At 50.9% G+C, this 20,816-nt stretch overlaps 1 protein-coding gene across 6 annotated transcripts in view; it reads left to right on the top strand.

Annotated features, from left to right (window-relative positions):
* Positions 1-20,816, top strand: part of MCPH1 (microcephalin 1) — a 229,870-nt gene that overhangs the window by 187,354 nt on the left and 21,700 nt on the right. The window contains exon 13 of one of the 6 annotated variants that reach the window (XM_055567558.1): positions 8,241-8,569. The exons of the other annotated variants lie outside the window; for them this stretch is intronic. Within the exon in view, the coding sequence (XP_055423533.1) occupies positions 8,241-8,330 (90 nt within the window). The 3' untranslated portion in view covers positions 8,331-8,569. Of the gene's footprint in view, positions 1-8,240; positions 8,570-20,816 lie in introns of those variants that run through there. 6 annotated transcript variants of the gene reach the window in all.

The following is a 20,816-nucleotide window of genomic DNA, read 5'->3' as shown; positions in this document are numbered from 1 at the left end:
AGTGGGAGTGGATGGATATAGGAAATTGCATAGAGACTCAGTGAGAAGTTGGTTACATTTTTTTAAATATCTGCTACCAAGTTTAAATAAAGTGGGGAATTCTCTCCTTTTCCATATGTATATATGCAGTTTGGGTAGCTACCTATGTACAAAATAACGAAAAACAAAGGGAAACGAGCATTTACCTCAATTTTGTTGCTATTTCAAAAGTAGTCATTGGTGAGAGGAATGTATTTGAGGTTAATACAAATTTCAATTTGGTATGCTAAAAAATAGTACTGAATTAATGTAAGAGTCTTTTTTTTTAATTAATATTGTAAGTTCAGAATTTAACTGAAAATATAAAACCCAAATGATTTCTATATAGTAAGTTGAACTGTAAAGGTTAAAAAAAAAAAGAAAGAAAACTTTGTGGATCCATGTTCTATTTACTGTTGTCTAATAAAGTAAGCATTTCACAGCAGAAACTAGAATCATTTTGCTTTCCAGTGTTAAAAACTTACAGACGTGATTGAACTGAGTTCATGTTGAATCAAAAGTCTTCAGATTTAATTTTCCATCCTTTTTTTTTCTTGCTCATTCTTTTTTTTTTAATTGGAGGATGATTGCTTTACAATGTTGTGCTGCTTTCTGCCATGCATCAGCATGAATCAGCCACAGGTATACGTATGTCCTCTCCCCCTTAAGCCTCCTTCCTGCCCCCCTCCCACCCCACCCCAGCCCTCTGGGTTGTCACAGAGACCAAGGTGAGCTCCCCGAGTCTTAAAGCCAATTCCCGCTGGCTCTCTGCTTTGCATATGGTGGTCTATATGTTTCAGTGCTTTTCTCTCAATTCATCCAACCCTCTCCTTACCCACCATGTCCCATCCTTTTCTGAAAGACTAGGCTGGGCTGGTGGTTTAAAACATGCGAAACCTGCAGGATGCAAAACCCTGGCAAGAGCTCAGCTTTGTGAAAGCTGGTGCACTAACAAGCCAGGCGCTGCTTCCGGGGTGGGGTCCCCGGAGAACGCCTGGGAGTCAGGGTCCCAGCCAGCGAGCTCCAGTGCTCCTTTAACTTGGGTGGCCTGGGCGTCCACCCTCTGCTACAGCACAGTTACAGAGTGCCGTCCGTTCAGACACACCCCGAAGCTGCAGGCACACACGGTTCAGGAACCTTGGAAAGGGGCAGCTGCTAACCAAGGCCTGCTCCTTCCAGAAGCAGCAGTTCCTGTCTCTTTGCAAACTAAGACTTTAAAAAAAAAAAGAGCAACTTGAGGTTCAAAGCAAAATTGAGGGGAAGGTACAGGGGTTTCCCATAAACCCCCTGACCTACGCTCACACAGCCTCCCCAGTTATCAACCGCCCCCCCCCCCCCCCCCCGATACTATCTTTGTTACAACTGATGAAACTGCATAGACACATCTCATCACCCACAGGCATAGTTCACATTCCGGTTCACTCTTGGTGTTGTCCATCCTGTGCATTTGGACAAGTGTATAATGACATGTGTCCATCCTTACAGTGTCGTATGGAAGAGTTTCACTGCCCTAAAAGTCCTGTTTTTCCCCCATTCATTCCTCTACCAACCCCTGGAAACTCTGATCTTTTCAAATTGCCTTCCTTTACACAGAAATACGCATTTAAGGTTCTTCCTTGTCTTTCATGGCTTGATGGTTCATTTATTTTTAGTGCTGAATAATATACCACTGTCTGGACGTACCCCCATTTTATTTAGCCATTCACTACTGAAGGATATTAGTTGTTCGCAAGTATTAACAATTATGAATACAAGTATCATAAGCGCTGGTGTGCAGGTTTTTGTGTGGACATGGATCAGCACTGAGGAGTGTGATTGCTGGACTGTATAGTAAGAATGTGTTTAGTTTTCTAAGAAACCAGCAAACTGTCTCTCAAAGTGACTGTACCATTTCACATTCCCATCGACAGTGAACAAGAGTTCCTGTGGCCCCACACCTCGTCAGCATTTGGTGTTGTCAGTGTCTGGATTTTGGTCATTATAATGGGCATGCAGCGGGCTTCCCTGGTGGCTCAGTGGCAAAGAATCCTCCTGCTAATGCAGGAGACTGGGGTTCAATCTCCTGGAGAAGGAAATGGCAGCCCACCCCAGGATTCATGCCTGGAGAATTCCATGGACAGAGGGGCCAAGGCGGGCTCTGGTCCGTGGGGTGACAAAGACTTGGACACGGCTTCACGACTAAAGAACAACAACAGCGAGCATGCAGTGTTCATGTTTTTCTGATGACATACCGTGTGGAACACATGCAAATGAGCTCCTCTGCCATCTGTGGACCATCTTTGGTGAGGTGTCTGTTAAGGTCCATGGCTCACTTTCTAGACCAGGAGGTCCCTCCTTTTGAAGTCTGCAAGCCTGCCACTTTCAGCACATTTATGGTACCCCTGCGTCGTCGGCGTAAACTTGGGGTGTGGTTCTGCTCCTGGGGCTGCCCCTCGGGGCTCCTCTCAGGCTTGTTCTGCGCTCACACTATGCGGGTCCTGCAACACACGCCCATCTCGAAGGAAGGTCTGGGCTTGCGATGCCCCACTCCTGCTTTGAGACTCACCCGAGACTATAAATGTTACGAGGCGGAAAGTTTACGGCTCTGTGATGAAAGATTTCTTCTGGTTAGATTTCCTTTTCATTACCTAAGTAACACTGAACAAAACAGTATTACCATGAAATGCGAGAGAGGAACCTGCACGCATTTGTGTAAACGCGAGGCTTTGGTTGCTTACTTTTTGTCATCTTTGGGTCGGTCAGTGATGAAGGTAACTAACCCTAGAAATGCCGTGAGGCAGTAGGGGAAGGTCTGGAAGCCCACTCTGCCCCCAGACATGCTGGGTCGCTTTTCGAGCTGCAGACACCCTCACTTAGAGGCTATGCTGCCCAAGCGACGCAGTGCCTGGAGGAAGTGCAGCCTGCTGCCTGTTGAACACGGTTTGATGAGCAAACCTTGAGGCAAGTAAAAAGCAGGCACACCTGTCCAGGAACGCTGCCTGCACCCATGCAGAGAGAGAACGGCCCTGCAGAGGTGGCTTGAGGCCCCTGGATCAGCGTCGCCAGCCCTGCAGCCCCACACAGTGAACTCTGGAGTCGTCTTCGCCCCTGCCTGCAGGGCCTCGGAGCCCCCAGCTGTGTCTCCCAGGGGTCTCTTCCCTCCATTTCCACTGCCTTCAGCTCACCTCAGAGATGTGTCTTTGGAAAACACAGACCTCATCTTGTTATCATCTGCTTTTACATCCCTTTTGACTTCCCTTTGCCTGCAAGATCAAGTTCAAACTCTGTAAGGAGACATTCAAGACCTTGCCCAAAACTTGTTCTCAGCCCACCTTCTCACTGTCGCAAAATACCAGACACAGGACTACCCACGGTGTCCAAAACCCAGCTGTGTATGTCTGTCTGTCCCCTGTCAGGGCTCCCCATCACTCCCCACCATGCCCCCACCCCACACACATCCTTTTCCTAATTATCCTAGGGACAAGCTTTTCTGGGAAGCATTCCCCAGACTTTCCAGAAAAAAATTAATTTCACCTTTTGTTATGGTTTTACAGTATTGTTTTCGTATCACCAGTATAAATTGTTGTTGTTGATCAGTCATGTCCGACTCTTTGTGAACCCATGAACTGTAGCCTGCCAGGCTCCTCCCGTCCATGGGATTTCCCAGGCAAGAATGCTGGAACAGGTTGCCATTTCCTTCTCCAGGGGATCTTCCCAACCCAGGGATCGAACCTGGGTCTCCTACATTGGCAGGTGGGTTCTTTTATTGCTGGGCCACCAGGAAAGCCCACCAATGTAAATACTACAGTATAAAAAGGATCATTCATGTAACTTAGTTTAATTGTGTATGTAGATCTTTTCTGCTAGATTATGAATTTCTTGGGGGCAAGGTCCACATTTTTGCTTTTATTTTTTTTTTTTTCTTTTTTAATCGCCTGCATCATACACTGAAGATACCTGTATCTTGGGTTGAAACAGACTCTGACTAGAGGGGGTAACACAGCAGTGGGCACTGTCAGGCGAAGAGAGAGAGAGAGAGAGACCTGGCCCTTTGGCTCCTCTTTTTATATGTTTTTTCCTCTCCCTGGGCCTGCCCTATGTAAATTGGGCTAGCCAGGAGTGTTTGTTCTACCTGAGGTCTTCACTCCGGTCCTTGAACCTTCTTTTGTACTATTTTCACGGGCTTTTCCCTTCCTTATCTTTTAGCCACCGCCATTCTGGACTCCTGTTTCCTATTCTAACAATACCATACCAGTCAAGGTCTGAAAGGCCTGTGTCCTGGAGCAGAAAGATTCAGGACAGTGCTTGTTGGGAGGATGGAAGGTCTTTAGGGGCCACATTGGTAGAGGGCTGAAGTCCAAACCAAGGTCATGACCCAGGTCGTTTGGAGCCCGAAAGAAATGCTTTCTCTGATTGTTGTGAGGATTTCTGGGCAGCAGGGTGAAGGCAGATGAAGCTGGATCTGAGAGCCCTGGCAGGAGGCGTCCCGGCCTCCACGTGCCATAGACCTGGTGGTGGCCCTGCAGCCGCTGCGCTGGGGGGCGGGGGCGGAAGTGGGAGGCCCGGAGCGTGCCCGTGGCAGGCCTCTCGCCTCATCCGCTTCCTCTCCTGCTGGACTCCTGGGCAGCCTTTGTTGTGGGCTGGTTGGTGTGTCGCCCCGATGTTTACAGCCTCAGGTATGTGTAGACAGATCTTATCTCCTTCCCGCTTAGTCACCTCTTGGCCCGGCTCTCCTAGTTCATTCTTTTCACCTCTGCCCCTATGTCTGACCTCTTGCCACTCTCGCAGGGGTGTTTGTTTGTGCTGCTGGATTTTATTCCATCTTGATTAGTTTAAGAGATGCAGTAAATTAAATATGGCCAGCAAGTATGGTCTTGAAGGAAAAAAAGTTACGCACGTATGTATTAGTGTGTGTGTGAAGCGCGGGTGTCATAAGCCCCGGCATCTGTGGCATCCCACAGGTCTTGGTCTGCAGTTTTTGTTCTCCCAGTTTCCCCAGGAAGGAGTCCACTCTAATTTTTCTTTTTTTTAGGAAGAAAAATCAGAAAGTGACAGGTGCCTAGTGTCTGGTTCTCCTTGAGAATACATCTGTGTGAGTCTCGGGGTCTGTAGGACTGTGCTTATTTTCATGATCCTGTGAATATATATGCTTCTCAAGAGGGCCTGCTCTCTTTTGTCATCAGATCTCTCATCTTTTTTCTTCTTAGTTTTTCCCTCCTCTTCCCCGTTCCATGTCTGGTCTCTAGTGAGCGTTCCATGCCTTACACCTTGTCAGAAAATCCTGGTTGAAAACACTTCTAGAAAAAAGTGTGGGAGAAAATCTTCATGACCCTTGGGGTCATGATTTCTTAGGAGACAAACCCAAGCACAAGCACTAACCATTGGTAAACTGAGCCTCGTTGCAATGAAAGTTATATTTGAAAGACACCATTAAGAAAATGAAAAGGCAAGCCCCAGACAGGAAGGAAATAGTCTCATTATACATTTGACAAGGAACTTATATTCAGAATATATAAAGAATTCTTAAACCCTACCCAGGGCATGATATAAGAACAGAACCTCACAAAAGAAATTATGTCAAACATTATTAGTCATCTGTGAAAGTGTTAGTTGCTCAGTCGTGTCTGACTCTTTGTGACGCCATGGACATGTAGCCCACCAGGCTCTTGTGTCCATGGAATTCTCCAGGCAAGAGTTCTGCAGTGAGCAGCCATTCCCTTCTCCAGGGGATCTTCCCGACCCGGAGATTGAACCCAGGTCTCCCACATTGCAGGCAGATTCTTGACTTTATTAGTCATCTAGGAAATGCAAAATAAAATCACAGCAAGCTTGCGGCCACTCGCCCACTATGGTCAAATTAATGCCAAGGCTAAAACGCTAACTTCTGGCACAGACGTAGAGCAACTGGAACTCGCAGTTTGCTCACAGGAGTATAAAACAGCGCAAACGCTGTAGAGAACTGTTTGGCAGTTTCCTACTAAAGCTTAGTGTATACCTCACAAACGATCCAGGAATTCCACTTCTAGGTATTTACCAGAGAGAAAGGAAAGCCTCCATCAACGAAAAGACCTGTAACTGTCCACAGCAGCCTTATTCGTAATATCTAATAGCTGGGAAAACCCAAATGTCCATCAACAGGTGAATGGATGAGAACTGTGGTGTGTTCATCCAGTAGCACAGCAATAAACACGGCTGTTGTTGTTCAGTCGCTCAGTCGTGTCTGACTTCCTTTGACCCCATGTACTGCAGCACGCCAGGCTTCCCTGTCCTTGACCATCTCCTCGAGTTTGCTCAAACTCATGTCCGTCGAGTTGGTGATGCCATCCACCCACCTCATCCTGTCACTGTCTTCTGCCTTCGATCTTTGCCAGCATCAGGGTCTTTTCCAGTGAGTCAACTGTTCGCATCAGGTGGCTGAAGCAAAGCAACGGCATGTGAGCCACGGAAGGTGTTCACAGCACGTGTGTGTGTGTGCGCATGGACAGTGCGTGTCCTTCCCTTCGTGTGAGCTCCAGGGGCAGGCCACAGTGGTCCAGGGCTGGGGGCTACATTGAGTGCAGGAGACACGGGGAGCCCTGGGAGTGACGGGCGTGTGGTCATGGGGGTGTATGCATTTTTCAAAATCATCAGATGATGATGTTTAAAATGGGAACATTTTGGCAGCCTCCCTGGCAGTCCAGTGGTTAAGGCTTCGTACTTCCACTGCAAGGGGTGGGGTTCCATTCCTGGTTGGGGAACTAAGATTCCACATGCCATGAAGCACGGCAGATAGACAGACAGATGATAGATCACAGAAGAATAAGTTAAGCACGTACACATTGCCAGAAAATGAGACTGTTGGTGGTTTCCTCACGCATGTGAATCTAAGGTAGTGTGTGGCCCATGCCAAGGACGTTTGCAGTGTAAGATTTAACTGATGCTGGAGACATTGGCAGGGGGTGCATGGGAGGGTAGTTGGGAACATCTCCCCACTTTGAGTAGGTTACATAGGTACGAATTACTTATAAGGCTGAGCTGGGTTTCCCACCAGTGAATGGGAAGTAGCCATGAAGGTTGTAGAAGGAGATCACAGCTCTTAAACTGCCGCTGTCACGCTCGTTCCTGAGTTTGCACAGTCACTATAATGCCTGCGGTGATTCTCTGCAACAGTAAACAACAGGTCGAGTAAGGTGTTCGTGTTTGATCTCCACCAGTTGGTGGTCTTGTTACTAACATAACGGTGGAGGTGGAGACCAGAGGGGCCAGGTCCCTGGAGCCCCTTCCTCAAGCCACCCTCGCCCCCCACTGCTGCAGGCTGGCTCCCCAGCGCTGCGGGCTCTATGCGGCTCCCACATCGCCCCCTTCCCAGGACCATTCTTCCTCAGCCGGCAGGCATGTGCGCCCACCATCCCATAATGTTTCAGCCAAAAGCAAAGCCTTTGAAAGAGGAACAAAAGCAGGACCTTTCAGATATGGTCTGTGTTGAGACTCCAATACCCAAATGATGAATTTAAGCAGGGAGGAAAAAAAAAAAAACCCCACTCCCTAATAAACCTCCAAGACTATTTAAGTGGGTTTTATAATATGATGGGATGTTCCAGTGAGTGTCTAAATTCCCCAGCATATTTTTGTAATACAGGCAAAACTTTTGAGAATTATCAACTTAAGTGCAATAGAAGCTTTTGAAATTAGCTGGGGGGAAATTGGGTTGCTAAGTACAAAAGTGTAACAGCAAAGAAGTTAATCAGAAGGAACGATTGAATCAAAACCGTCTGGGCAGAAAGAGCAGTCGGACGTTATCCAGCACCACCACTCCTCCTCACAGGTGACAACTCAGCCTGGAGACGTAAAGTCAGCCCCACTGCACCCCTTCTGCTCTTTCCTGAAAACCAACCGCTCCTTCTCACACCTACGCCTGCTCCGTAAGGGGGGCGGGAGTTGGGGATCTTGAGCCCACTGCCATCTATGAGCAGAGAACCAGCAGGAACCCCGGAGCCCAGCACCCTGTTCTTCCTGGGCTCCTAAAATCTACAACAGTCATCACATTCGGGACATTTTTTATCCCCTTTTCCTGCTGCTGACATCCTGAAGGGATCTTTCCTTGCTGTGAGCTTGTCAGATGCTCTTCTCTGCACCCGCCCTGGGCTGCTCCTCCCTTGGGGTGTCACGTCCATTGAAGGAGAACTGGTTTTGCTCAGGGATAATGGTTTTGAAACTTAAGGGCACGGGGGTCCCTGGCCCCTCTCTGTGACTCTTGTTCCCAGAAACCACGTGGGGAGGATCATCAAGAAGACATTACGGCCAGGGCTGCATTTCTGACCAAAGACTCAGCAGCAAATAAATCATGGATGTGAACAATGCTGAAACCCCGACGTGATGCTGCAAACCACCAGTGTCTTCTGAGACACGCTTCATGCGCTTTGAGCAGCGGGACAGCGCGTGCCGGCCTCTGAAGGGAAGCTCTGCCCTCTGGGTCGAGGCTGGGAAGGGATGGGATCCATGGCCGCTGGCTGGTGCCTTCATTCGAAAGATGCAGAGAAGTTGTGCTTCACTTTTCAGCTTTGGAAAGTTTTTTGTTTTTTTCTTTTTTTTTTCATAAAATAAAAAATGTTAATTTGCTTTGTAAAAACAAAACACCAGTTTGGTAAATTTTATTTTCATAGGAAAAAAATGTATAAACATGGTTTTAAACATTTGGTAAGTTCAGTGGCGCCTGTAGGGAGCCCACAAATTGCTGAATCCGGTAGCGCTACAAGACCTTGCAGACGGCTGTCTTCCTTCCTCCTCTGCAGAGCACGCCTGATGGAAAGCACACTGCTGTTTGCTGCTCTTCAGTTGCTCGGTCACATCTGACTCTGTGTGACCCCGTGGACTGTCATCCCCCAGGCTCCTCTGTCCATGGGATTCCCCAGGCGAGAATACTGGAGTGGGTTGCCATGCCCTCCTCCAGGGGATCTTCCCAACACAGGGATTGAACCCGAGTCTCCTGCGTTGGCAGACGGAGCCACCTGGGAAGCATAAGGAAAGATAAAATTTTGAAACCTGCAGGCAACAAAGTTGTTTCACTTACCTCCATATAGAATAAAACAAAACATCTAGCAGCCCTCAAAGAGGCGGAGAGGACCTTCTGAGGAAGCAAATATAATCCATCTCAACTCAAACCTGAAAATTCACAGTAGTGGATTTTCAAGTGAACTCAAAACGAATAGTGGAGTATAAACTGACCTAAAAATAAAATTCACAATAGGTCATTTTTATAAGTCTCAGTCCAAATATGGCTTTGAATAAAAGCTTCATGAAAACAGCAGACCTACGTTAGGAGTCATGGCCATCCTCTGTTAAATGTAATTTATGCCCTAGTCAGGGGGCCGCCCCCAGTCAGATGGCCAGTGATGGTCAACCCCAGGGAGGAGGCAGAGGGAGACGCCTCTTCTCCCCCCACGCTGAGCTGCAGTCTGGAAGGAGCCACCTCGGGGGGAGAAAACGTGGAGACCGAAACAAAACCCAAAAAAGGATCGGCAGCCATGGGAAACCAGGAGGCCCGTGTCCCCAGGCTGGGTCCTATCCAGGGTACGCTTGGTGGGGGAGCAGCTGTCCACCCAGGAGAGGCTGCTGGAGACTGGGGGGCCGGGCTGAGGGTGAGGACGGCCAGACAGGCGGACGCTGGTCAGGTCGCCCCGGGAGGTGCGGGCTGGCCCGCCTGCCAGGTTGGGACACACCCGGAACCTGACCATCACCGCTGCCAGCAGAGAGCGAGCCCGACTCCAGGGGCGGTGGTGCATGGGAGAGGAGGGTTGGGGACACCCTGAGGACCACCCAGAGAGCGGAGGACAGAGGCCTGCACCAGGAGACTCATCCTCGAGTGGGCACAGATTTGCTTCAGAATTGTAGTTGCATCGATTTTTTTCCTCCTTCAAGCTTTTTGAGTCATGGACCACATTTTATGCTTCTCTGGGTGCTGGATCAGGGCAGGGCAACCAGTGCCCACTTGCCCAGTACTTCCTGCAGATCTTTTCAGCCCGAGGTCGCCGCAGCTGCACACAGGCCTGTCCAGCATGAAACCTGTCCAGCTCTCCCTTCAGAGCCTCGTGGATTATTAATCCCGTGGTTCTCACTCTTTAGGATCACCTGGGGGGACTTTCTGACTTTTAACTCCTGCTCCCCAGGCCACCCAGGTGACGCCGGTGGTAAAGAACGTGCCTGCCAGTGCAGGAGACATTAAAATACGTGGGTTTGATCCCTGGGTCGGGAAGGTTCCCTGGAGTAGGCCATGGCAGCCCACTCCAGTGTTCTTGCCTGGAGAATCCCGTGGACAGAGGAGCCTGGCGGGCTACAAGTCCTTGGGGTCTCACAGAGTCAGACACGACTGAAGCAACTTAGCATGCACGCAGCCGGGCCACAACCCTTTAATTAAATCAGATTGGAAGGAGATCCTGGCGCTGGTATTTTTAAAACTAAAAGTCGCCCAGGTGGCCTCAGGATGCTGGCCAGTTTAAGAACCAGGATTGCAATCCTTTCTCAGCCAAGCAGCCCACCAGAATCACCCAGGGGGCTCTTAAAACTCCTAACATGAAGGCCTCCAACCCCCAAAGGCTCCGACCTGCCCACCGTGAGGTGGGTCCTGGCAGCATTATTTTAAAGCTTCCCAGGTGAAGCGGACCCACAGCCTGAGGAAGACTGGCTCCGGACAATCAAGAGTACAGAGCCCTGCCTGGGGCTTGGTTTTTCAGCCCTTTCCAAAATTTTGCCAAGGACCCCCAACTTTAAATTACACTATGGATTTGCTCTAGTGTTTTTATACGTTTGCAAATTTCTTGCCAACTACCTGACAGTTTTTAAAGGATCAAATAAAACAGTTCTGTAAAGCCAAGAAGTTATTTCCATGTGTATTTGATCACGATTTTGGGGCGGGGGGCAGAGAAAGTGAGTGCTAGAAGCAATGAAAAGTGATTCAGGACCAAGTGCGGCTGGAACGCTGACGTGGTTCCCACTGGAGCCTGCAGAGCCAGCCCTCAGACACGGGAGGAAAAGAACCCACCATGTCCCAGGCTTTGACCTATTTCTTGCAGTTGTTGAAAACTATGAGGCATGAAATCCAGATTTATGACTTTTTAAAAAGTTATTTGTGGATTCCCTAGACAATTTTGTTCCCATCACTTATGTAGCTTTTAAAACTCAAACGACGCTTTCAAAAAAATCCAAGTTTGGCGCACGCCAAGCTCCAACGTCTGTCGTCTTAATTCAGCGACAGTAAAGGGAAAACACCTTCTGCCTTTGCTCACACTGCGGTTTGTCGTGAGGAGAAGACAGGAAGGCACGTTCATGGGTGACTTTGGGGAAAGCCAAGCCAGGTGATTCTCCTCAGGCACTGTGTGCATAAAGGATTGGAGGGAAATGTCTTAGGAAAGTGGACCCTTCGGCCTTCCTTTGGTCCTTGCAGATTTTCTGTTTCCTGGAAGTTTCACTATGGAGAGCTGTCACCTGAGGTTCAGGGCCAGGTGTGCCCACGCCGAGCGTTGCTTTACATACCTCTCCTCTACCCTTATCAGTCTCTCTTTTTCTCCTTTTTTTTTGGATACATTCTTTGGAATCTCTTTCAATGTGTATTTCTGAAGCATTTTAAGTCATTACAGTGATAAAACCAATGCTGATTGCAAATCAATTATCTCCCAATAAAGCTGAAAAAGCATAGAAAATAATTTTAAAAAAATTTTTAAACCAGTGGAGGTTTATGGAAACCATACCCCTTGCCTGACAACACATGTTTCTGCCTGAGCCTTTTTCTGCCAAGAACCATAAGGATCTCTGAAATCATTCACACCCTTTTCACTGGTCTGCAGAGTCTCCTTGCCTGGTTACGCTCTGATCTCCCCATTGTCAGACTGTTAAAAGCCGCCTGCTTCCACTCCTCCTAAATCCGTGCAGGGGTGGGGGTGACGTAACCCCAGGCTTTTTCTTCCCACAGGGAGAGCTGCTCCCACCCCGGAGCCAGAGCCGGGGAGCCGAGTGCCCCTAGGGTGGCAATTCCCGTTGGTCCCATGTGAACTCCCCTCCCTCCCGTGAGGACTCCCGCCCCTGTGACAGCCTGCCCCTCCAGTGAGGACTGTGTTCTCCACTATGCACTGATCCCGTTGGGCTGTGAGGGGTTCCTGAAGGACTCCAGGTGTTAATCCCAGGGGTGCCGCCATCCTCCTGGGGAACGGGCTCTGTCCCCTCCTGGTGCCCCTGCCCTGAGCACTCAGACTGTCCGCACTTAACGGCACTGACTACATACAAAACCTCAGCCTACTCCAGCGCTAAAAATTACTATTCTAACAGTCATGCTAACACCCCTAACCTGATTATCAAAAAATAGCCCAATCTGCATCGAGCTGCTACTCAGCTTACTAAACAGCTTCACAAGCCTGCTCCTCCTTGATCAGTTTAAGGACAGCAGCCTCAACTTCTTGTTAGATTTCTCCTCCAACTCCCTGTCAACGCCACTGCTAATTTTAACTACATGACTACTGCCCCTTATATTAATAGCTAGCCAACACCACCTAGTAGAAGAATCCTTAGTCCGAAAGAAATTGTATTTTACTCTATTAGTTGTATTACGTTATGTGGGTCTCTCAGGCCCGTGTATGATGGCAGGAAGCGCAGGAGAGAGGGACCCCAAGGCCACAGGAGTGGGGCTGTGTTCCAGCAGTCCTCCGGAAGCCCAGTCCCACCTTAGTGAGGAAATCAAGCTCCCAGCTGGACTGGGGGGATGTCAGGAGTTCAGACTACGACAAAGAGAAGGACGGTTCTAGAAGACCCAAGTATCCGCAGATACTTTCTGTCACCAGGACTGGATGCTGTGCAGCTGCAGTTCCTCCCGGGGCTCCAGAGGTGCTGGCCCTCCCTGGGTGGTGTAGGCGGGTCGCTGAAGGCAGGGCGCAGGCTCGGTCTGTGTTGGGACACACCTGTCTTGAGTGTCCATCTCTCCATGTGCCTACCCAGCACCCTGGCCACAGTCCGCGGGACCCTGCAATTTCCCAGCTGCGGAACGGGGCGGGGGATAGGCTCTGCCTCATGGGAGTTTTGTAGCAGCTAAAGGGGGTGCTTCCTGGAACACAGCTGGAATACTTGAGCAAGTGTGTTGTATGCAAATGCTCAGCAAATGGCGATTATTGTTTAATATCACTTGTTAATTTTAACAACTGCCGCCTCCCCACTCTCCACAGCCAGGACCCCTAGTCAGCTGCTTAGGCCCACCAGACCCCTAGGCGTCCTGCCGCCGGTGCTGGCGTGGTGAGAGGAGGCGGGGTCCCCACCGAGCATTGATGCGTCAGCAGCTCCCGGGGAGCCCGGGTGCCGCGCCGACCTTCGCTCTGCCTTCTAGCCTGTCTGCCAAGCAGGCGTGATGATTATTTAAGCTTGTAGACACAGAGACTCAGAGACATGGGGGCTCCTACAAGGCCGCTCACACTCAGTGACGGCTGACCCTAAACCCAGGTTCTCCTCAGAGCCCAGACTGCACTGGCCCTGGGGACGCGAACCATGCAGGGAGGTGACGAGGCAGTCGTTGCAGGTAGAGAAGCCAAAAGTCTTCCTGAAGTTTGGAGACTGAGTGACTGGGACGGTAACGGGCTGCTGGAAGATGGTTCATAGCACAGACGGTGCTACACTGGATGGCCTCAGATGCATGGAACAGAGGCTGGGGAGGAGCACGTAGAGCTGAGTCAGTAACAGAGCTGCTGCGTCTCACAAAAAAACAACTTTTTCCACCACAACATTATCAGTTCAGTCACTCAGTCGTGTCCGACTCTTTGCAACCCCATGGACTGCAGCACACCAGGCCTCCCTGTCTATCACCAGCTCCCAGAACTTACTCAAACTCACATCCATTGAGTTGGTGATGCCATCCAACTATCTCATCCTGTCGTCCCCTTCTCCTCCCGCCTTCAGTCTTTCCCAGCATCAGGGTCTTTTCAAATGGCCCATCAGGTGGTCAAAGTATTGGAGCTTCAGCTTCAACATCAGTCCTTCCAATAAACACCGAGGACTGATTTCCTTTAGGATGGACTGGTTAGATCTCCTTGCAGTCCAAGAGACTTTCACGAGTCTTCTCCAACACCATAGTTCAAAAGCACCAATTCTTCAAACTCAGCCTTCTTTATCTGTCATATCCATACATGACTACTGGAAAAACCATAGCTTTGACTAGACAGACCTTTGTTGGCAAAGTAATGTCTCTGCTTTTTAATATGCCATCTAGGTTGCTCATAACTTTCTTGCAAGGAGTAAGCGTCTTTTAATTTCATGGCTGCAATCACCATCTGCAGTGATTTTAGAGCCCCCCCCCAAAATAAAGTCTGACACTGTTTCCACTGTTTCCCCATCTATTTGCCATGAAGTGATGGGACCAGATGCCATGATCTTAGTTTTCTGAATGTTGACCTTTAAGCCAGCTTTTCCACTCTCCTCTTTCGCTTTCATCAAGAGGCTTTTTTAGTTCTTCGCTTTCTGCCATAAGGGTGGTGTCATCTGCATATCTGAGGTTATTGATATTTCTCCTGGCAGTCTTGATTCCAGCTTGTGCCTCTTCCAGCCCAGCGTTTCTCATGATGTACTCTGCATATAAGTTAAATAAGCAGGGTGACAATATACAACCTTGAGGTACGCCTTTTCCTATTTGGAACCAGTCTGTTGTTGCATGTCCAGTTCTAACTGTTGCTTCCTGACCTGCATACAGTTTTCTCAGGAGGCAGGTAAGGTGGTCTGATATTCCCATCTCTTTAAGCATTTTCCAGGGTTTGTAGTGGTCAACACAACATTATAAATACATATAGGGACTTCCTTGGTGGTTCAGTGTCTAACACCTTGCACTCCTAATGCAGGGGGCCAGGATTTGATCCCTGGTCAGGGAATGGATACTCAGAAGAGAAAAAAACAAACAAAATATATATATATATATATATATGTATATATACTTCCCTGGTGGCTCAGAGGTAATGAATCTGCCCATAACGTGGGGAACCTGGGAACCTGGGTTCGATCCCTGAGTCAGGAAGATCCCCTGGAGAAGGGAATGGCAACCCACTCCAGTGTTCTTGCCTGGAGAATCCCATGGACAGAAGAGCCTGGTGGGCTACAGTCTGTGGGTCACAAAGAGTCAGACACAACTGAGCAGTGGACACTGTGCTGTGCTGTGCTGTGCTGTTGTCCAGTCGCCCAGTTTGTCCAGCTCCTTGGGACCCCATGGACTGCAGCACACGAGGCGTCCCTGTTCCCCACCGCCTCCCAGAGTCTGCCCAAGGTCATGTTTGTCGCCTTGGTGGTGCTGTCGAGCCATCTCATCCTCTGACACGCACACAGATACACATGTACATGTACATACATGTGCATGGCCTCCAGAAAGCTCTAAGGTGTATGTCCTCTGAAAGGAAGAGCTGACGCTTGCTCAGCCCTGCAGCTGTGCTGAGCGCCCTCTGGCCAGGCTCCGTGCCTGGAGGGGCGTGCACGCCCCTGCGGGAGCTCGGGAAGCAGTGCAGCTCCAGGGCGGGCGAAGCTCCCGCCAAACCCGCAGCCGTTAGCTTCCTGACCTCCAGCAGCCTACTTCCTTTCCACGCCATCAGTCTCTCATATCAAACAGGAGAATAATATAGCAGCTGCCTCGTTCAGTTTTTATGAGGATTGAGAGTATTACTTTTTACTACAGTTGGTTTACAATGTTGTGTTAGTTTTGGGTGTATAGCAGGGTGATTCAGTTGTGCATGGACATCTGTCCATTCTTCTTTCAGATTCTTTTCTTATCATGGGTTGTTATAAGATATCGAGTATAGCTCCCTGTGCTGCACAGTAGGTCCTTGTTGTTTGCTTTACAGATAGCAGTGTGTATATGTTAATTCCAAACTCCTAATTTAAAGCCCTCCCACCCCTACTGTCCCCTTTGCTAACCATAAGTTTGTTTTCTATGTTTGTGGGTCTTTTCTGTTCTGTAAATAAGTGCATTTTCATCATTTGGGGGTGGAGAGGGGGTCGCTTCCCAGGTGGCACCAGTGGTAAAGAACCCGCCTTCCAATGCGGGAGACGCAAGAGACGCAGGTTCAGTCTCTGGGTCAGAAGACCCCCTGGAGGAGGGCGTGGCAACCCACTCGAGTATTCTTGCCTGGAGAACCCCATGGCTCTGCATGTAAGTGCTGTCATGCGATATTTGTCCTTCTCTGTCTGACTTCACTTAGTGTGATCTCTGAGTCCACCCATGTTGATGCAAATGGCATTACTTCATTCTTTTTATGGCTGAGTAATATTCCGTTGTGTGTGTGTACCACATCTTTATCCATTCATCTGTTGATGGGACATTTAGGTTGCTTCCATGTCTTGGCTACTGTAAATAGTGCTGCAAGGAACATTGAGATACGTGTGTCTTTTCAAAGTATGGTCTTTTCCAGATATATGCCCAGGAGTGGGATTGCAGGATCATATGGTAATTCTATTTTTAGTTTTTTAAGGAACTGTTTCCATACTGTTCTCCATAGTAGTTGCACCAATTTACCTTCCCACCAACACTGTAGGAGAGTTTCCTTTGCTCCACACCCTCTCCAGCATTTATGATTCATTAGACTTTTCAATAATGGCTGTTCTGACCAGTGTGAGGTGATACATCATTGTATTTTTAATTTGCATTTTTCTAATAATTATCAGTGTTGAGTATCTTGTCATGTGACTGTCGGTCATCTGTATGTCTACTAAAAGTTAGCATTTATAAAACACTTATACCACAGCAGCATGTGAAAGGCCCCGCGGGCAGAGGGAGGCTGGCAGGAGACTGGTGTGGCGAACCAGAGATGGGGAGTCAGGGGAGGGGGAGATTTGGCTGCACTTAGAAGTAGTGGCTTGATCCATGGAAAGAATGTGGGGAGTTCTGGTTTTGTTCCAAGTAATGGGAAGCCACTGAAGGGGGGTGTGTGTGTGTGTGCAGCATGGTTGCAGCCTGGTGAGCAAAAGGAGCCAGAAAACAGAGTATGCGCCTCTGTCGTCGTACTTGAGGTGCAGACAGGAGGCACTGGTGATGACAGAGCTCAGGACGGGGTCCCGTCAGTGCTGAGGGTGGTGGGGGCCTCGGGTCGGGGGACGGACAGGCGAGCCATCCCGGCGCCTGGAGACCGTCACCACCTCGGTGGCCGTGGTTACACAGGTGAATGAGTGTGTCAAAACTTAGGCTGGGACTTAAGATTAGTGCACTTTGTGTACTTAACTGCATGCATTTAACACCTCCATTTTAAAAAAGAAAACTCTGAGTGATGAGGACACTACACGCCTGACCCAGTCTGAGCTGCTTGAGTCCCCCGGAACAGAACCTCTCAAAGCCCTGCTGGGGCGGCGATGCGGCTGGGAGTGAGATCTGGCCCCCAGGCGTCATGAAGGGGAGGGGAGGAGAGAGACTCTGAAAGCAGCAGGCTGTGAGTACCCAGAATGTCGCTTGCCTAGGTCAGACTCCAGGGTCCCTTCACATCCTCATTCTGACCTTGTTCCCTCTCTCTGCTTTATTTTCTGCCATGAGCTGGAAACAGTGACAGTCTCTCTTCCATAAGCTCATTTCAAGGATGCAACGAGGTAATTCTCCTCCTGGGTTCAGAAGGGCCACGCACAGTAGGCTCTGAATAACCATTAGCTGTTACTTAGTAGGACGTGCCTGGGGCGAAGAGTGGAGTTTAGACGTGCTGAGCACCCCACGTACCCGAGCAGAGCGAGCGGGGCGGCGCTGGTCCCGGAGCCCAAGGCAGGTGCGCAGAGAGGGCAGCAGGGAGCCGCTGGGCATCTAGGCCGCGAGCTGTGCTCAGGACCTCGGGCCCGGAGGGAAGGGGCTAGGCTGAGGGAGAGCCCCGCGGGTGATGGGGCCCGGGGCCCCGGGCCACAGCACAGTGTTCAGAGCGGGGAGGGGACGCCGCCACATGTGGAGAGGCACTGAGAACCCAGAAGGAGGAGGTGTCCTCTGTCAGACACTGTTATGAACCTTTCACCCCACAGCTATGGGCTCCTGTGCATCCCCACCCCTGGGAATCACCCGCTTGGCACAAGCCACAGCTCAGGGGCGCGCATCCTGGTTTTAACCACCATCGCCTTCGTCCATCACCCACTGGCCCAGCATCACCCAGTGGGGACCAGGGAGCCGGAGTCCTGGGCTCTGTTCTTCGCCCATCCGCTCTCCTCGCGTGTGGCCTCGTGTGCCTGCCTTGCCCTGTTTACCAGTCAGATGGAGAAGCTGGGCTCCAATCATCGTTTCCGCGTAGGAGTGTTTCCCTGTAAACGCAAACAGCTTTGAGAAAATGCACTTCTTTTAGATGTTTGTGCAACTGTGCTTCTTACACAGAGCTCGGAGCCCGGTCTGTCCCGTGTGTGTTATGTTTGCTCAGTGAGAAGTAATTTAAAACATGTTAACAGTAAACCAAGCAGGTGTATTACAGGGTAGAATAACTATATAGGAGACCCTGCAGGAGACTCCCTCTGACAGGGGCAGCTCTGCGCTCCGCCGTCAGTGTTTGGGGACCACTAATCCCAGGGACGGTGGAGCCTGGTGGGCTGCTGTCTACGGGGTCACACAGAGTCGGACACGACTGAAGCGACTTAGCAGCAGCAGCAGCAGCCAGGGCGAACCTAGACAAAGAAACCGTTCATTACACTTAGTGGTCTTTGTCCGTGACTTTTCACTTTTCCTTAACACTTTCAAACTGTGTTCTCAGTGTCGGGTAGAACCCTCTCTGATCACGTTCCATAAGTCTTCTGTGCTCCAATGTGCCCCAGCCTCTGGGATCAGGGCTCACGGCGTGTGGTTGGCTGCTGTTTACAAGCCTGCTAGCTCAGGGTCCGTCAAAACCTCAGGCCTCCACAGGGCAGGGTCCTCTCGGCCCTGATGAGGCTGCTGGGAGAGGAGAAGCAGCAGGGAGCAGGGCGCTCGTGAGGACAGAGGCACCAGTGTGGATGTGGCCGGGCTTATGCAGGGGACGCCGAGAAACGCCGCGAGACGGAGGCCAGGGAGGGCAGATGCGGCGAGCAGACCCCGGAGCAGGCGCCGGGCGCTGGGGGCGCGCGTGGTCCTTCGTGGCAGCACGTCTGGGCCGCAGGACCGAGCGTGAGAGCAGAGAGGGGAGAGAGGGAGGGGCACGTCGGCAGTCTGCTGCCCCCAGGGGCCGGTTCCCGGGGGGCTGGCCAGGTAGAGACAGGGCCAGGTTATCTCAGGATAAGCACAGCCACTGCCCGTGAATGGTAAGGCCGTCCCGGAGGGCAGAGGGCACCGCAGGGTGACCGTGAGTGAGAAGCCGTAGGCGCCAGGTGGGGGGCGCCAGGACAGGCGGGTGGGCAGCACGAGCGTGGATGGAGGGGAGTCTGTGGCCAGGAGTGGACAGGTGCGCCGAGAAAAGGGGTCCCAGAAACCGAGGGCACAGGAGAGGTCACGGAGGCGACAGGGAGCCTGAAAATTAAATGCTCAGAACTGACAGGAAGTGCTAACCTCGGGACAGGGTCCAGAAGCTGCAGAGAGAAGCAAGGACAGTTTCTCCATTAAAAACTGTGGGGATTTACGCAGAGCTTGAGGGGTCATTATGTCTTCCTATGGTTTTCAGGCAGATATCAGAATTAAGGTGTGTGTGTCCTGTTTGTTTCTTTAGCTCTTTAAGAAACCCCCAGGACCGCAGACACTGTTCTCTCTCTCCAGCCAGCTCACTTCACCTGGGATGGGGTTGGCACGTCTCCTGTGGTCAGGTACAGGCTCTGACAGTTGTAGAAGGTGACCCTCCTAACTCTGCCTCATTTCCCCAGTCACCTTGGGGTCCCCTGTCTCTCCTCTGAGGCAGCACAGGGCTCGTTTCCTGAGCTGGCTCCTCTAGAGCGGGGTGTCACCCAGGCCTTCGGCCTGCAGGATACGAGGCCCCTACTGGAGACACGTGCCCACCCCTCCCTGAGAGAGCCGGGCACACCGGGGGTGTCCATCGGGGAACGGGCGCCCTCCTGGTCTCCAGGCCAGCTGTGGCCTTGCAGATGCCTCCTCCCCCATCACCGCGCAGGACTGGAAACTCACAGGGCCGCAGGTCTGCATCCAGGCGGTTGGATGCACGATGGAAGTGGTTTTGCTCTCCTCCATCGGACAGCTGCTACTGAAACCAGGGGGAGAGGCACTGTTTACCGGAACCTGTGAAACCTCAGCAGCCCGCCTTTCCTACAGTCGCGCGTGGTCTCTTACCCCCGCCCTGGATCAGGCAGCTTGTGACGGAACGGGACTCCCGTTGGGTTGCGCCCTCGTCGCCTCTGGAGTCCAGGCCCTCCCCGCTCCCGCCCTCCTTTGTTTCTTGCTGGATTTCTTGCGGTCCTTTCCTCGGAGTCTCCTGTCCTGGTCTCAGCCCCTCCACACCGTCTGCAGCATGGTCTTCTGACATCTGGAGTCCACGACCTCTCTGCTTGCGGCTCTCATAGCTCCCCTAACTTGATGTCATGCTGTAGAATCCTGACCCGTCTGTGCCTGCTTACCCAGCCTCACTGCCTTCGTACAGACTTTTAAAAGCCAGCTTCTGTTGCTGCGGACGCCTGCTCCCACACACATCACCCCAGTGATCCCAAGCGGTTCGTGCCAGCACGCGCCATCCCACTACCTCCAAGTCACATGCTGCCGCCGTGAAACCTGCCCGGCTCGCATCCCATCCCATGAGGTGGCGTGCCTTGTCCTGCTGGAGTTTCTAGGACATCCTATGGAAGCAAACACCATGTCCTTCCATATGTGTGTCTTTGCTCATTAGCCTGACAGACGCGCGAATTGTCAGATGGACTCGTGAACAGACCAGCAGAGGAGAGGTGTGGGCACCGGCGCCCCAGCCATCGGGCAG

This window comes from Bubalus kerabau, chromosome 2, assembly GCF_029407905.1.
Source record: "Bubalus kerabau isolate K-KA32 ecotype Philippines breed swamp buffalo chromosome 2, PCC_UOA_SB_1v2, whole genome shotgun sequence".
NCBI classification, from domain to species: Eukaryota; Metazoa; Chordata; class Mammalia; order Artiodactyla; family Bovidae; genus Bubalus; species Bubalus kerabau.
The sequence above is the reverse complement of the archived record's forward strand: the minus strand, read 5'-3'. Positions and strand labels throughout refer to the sequence as shown.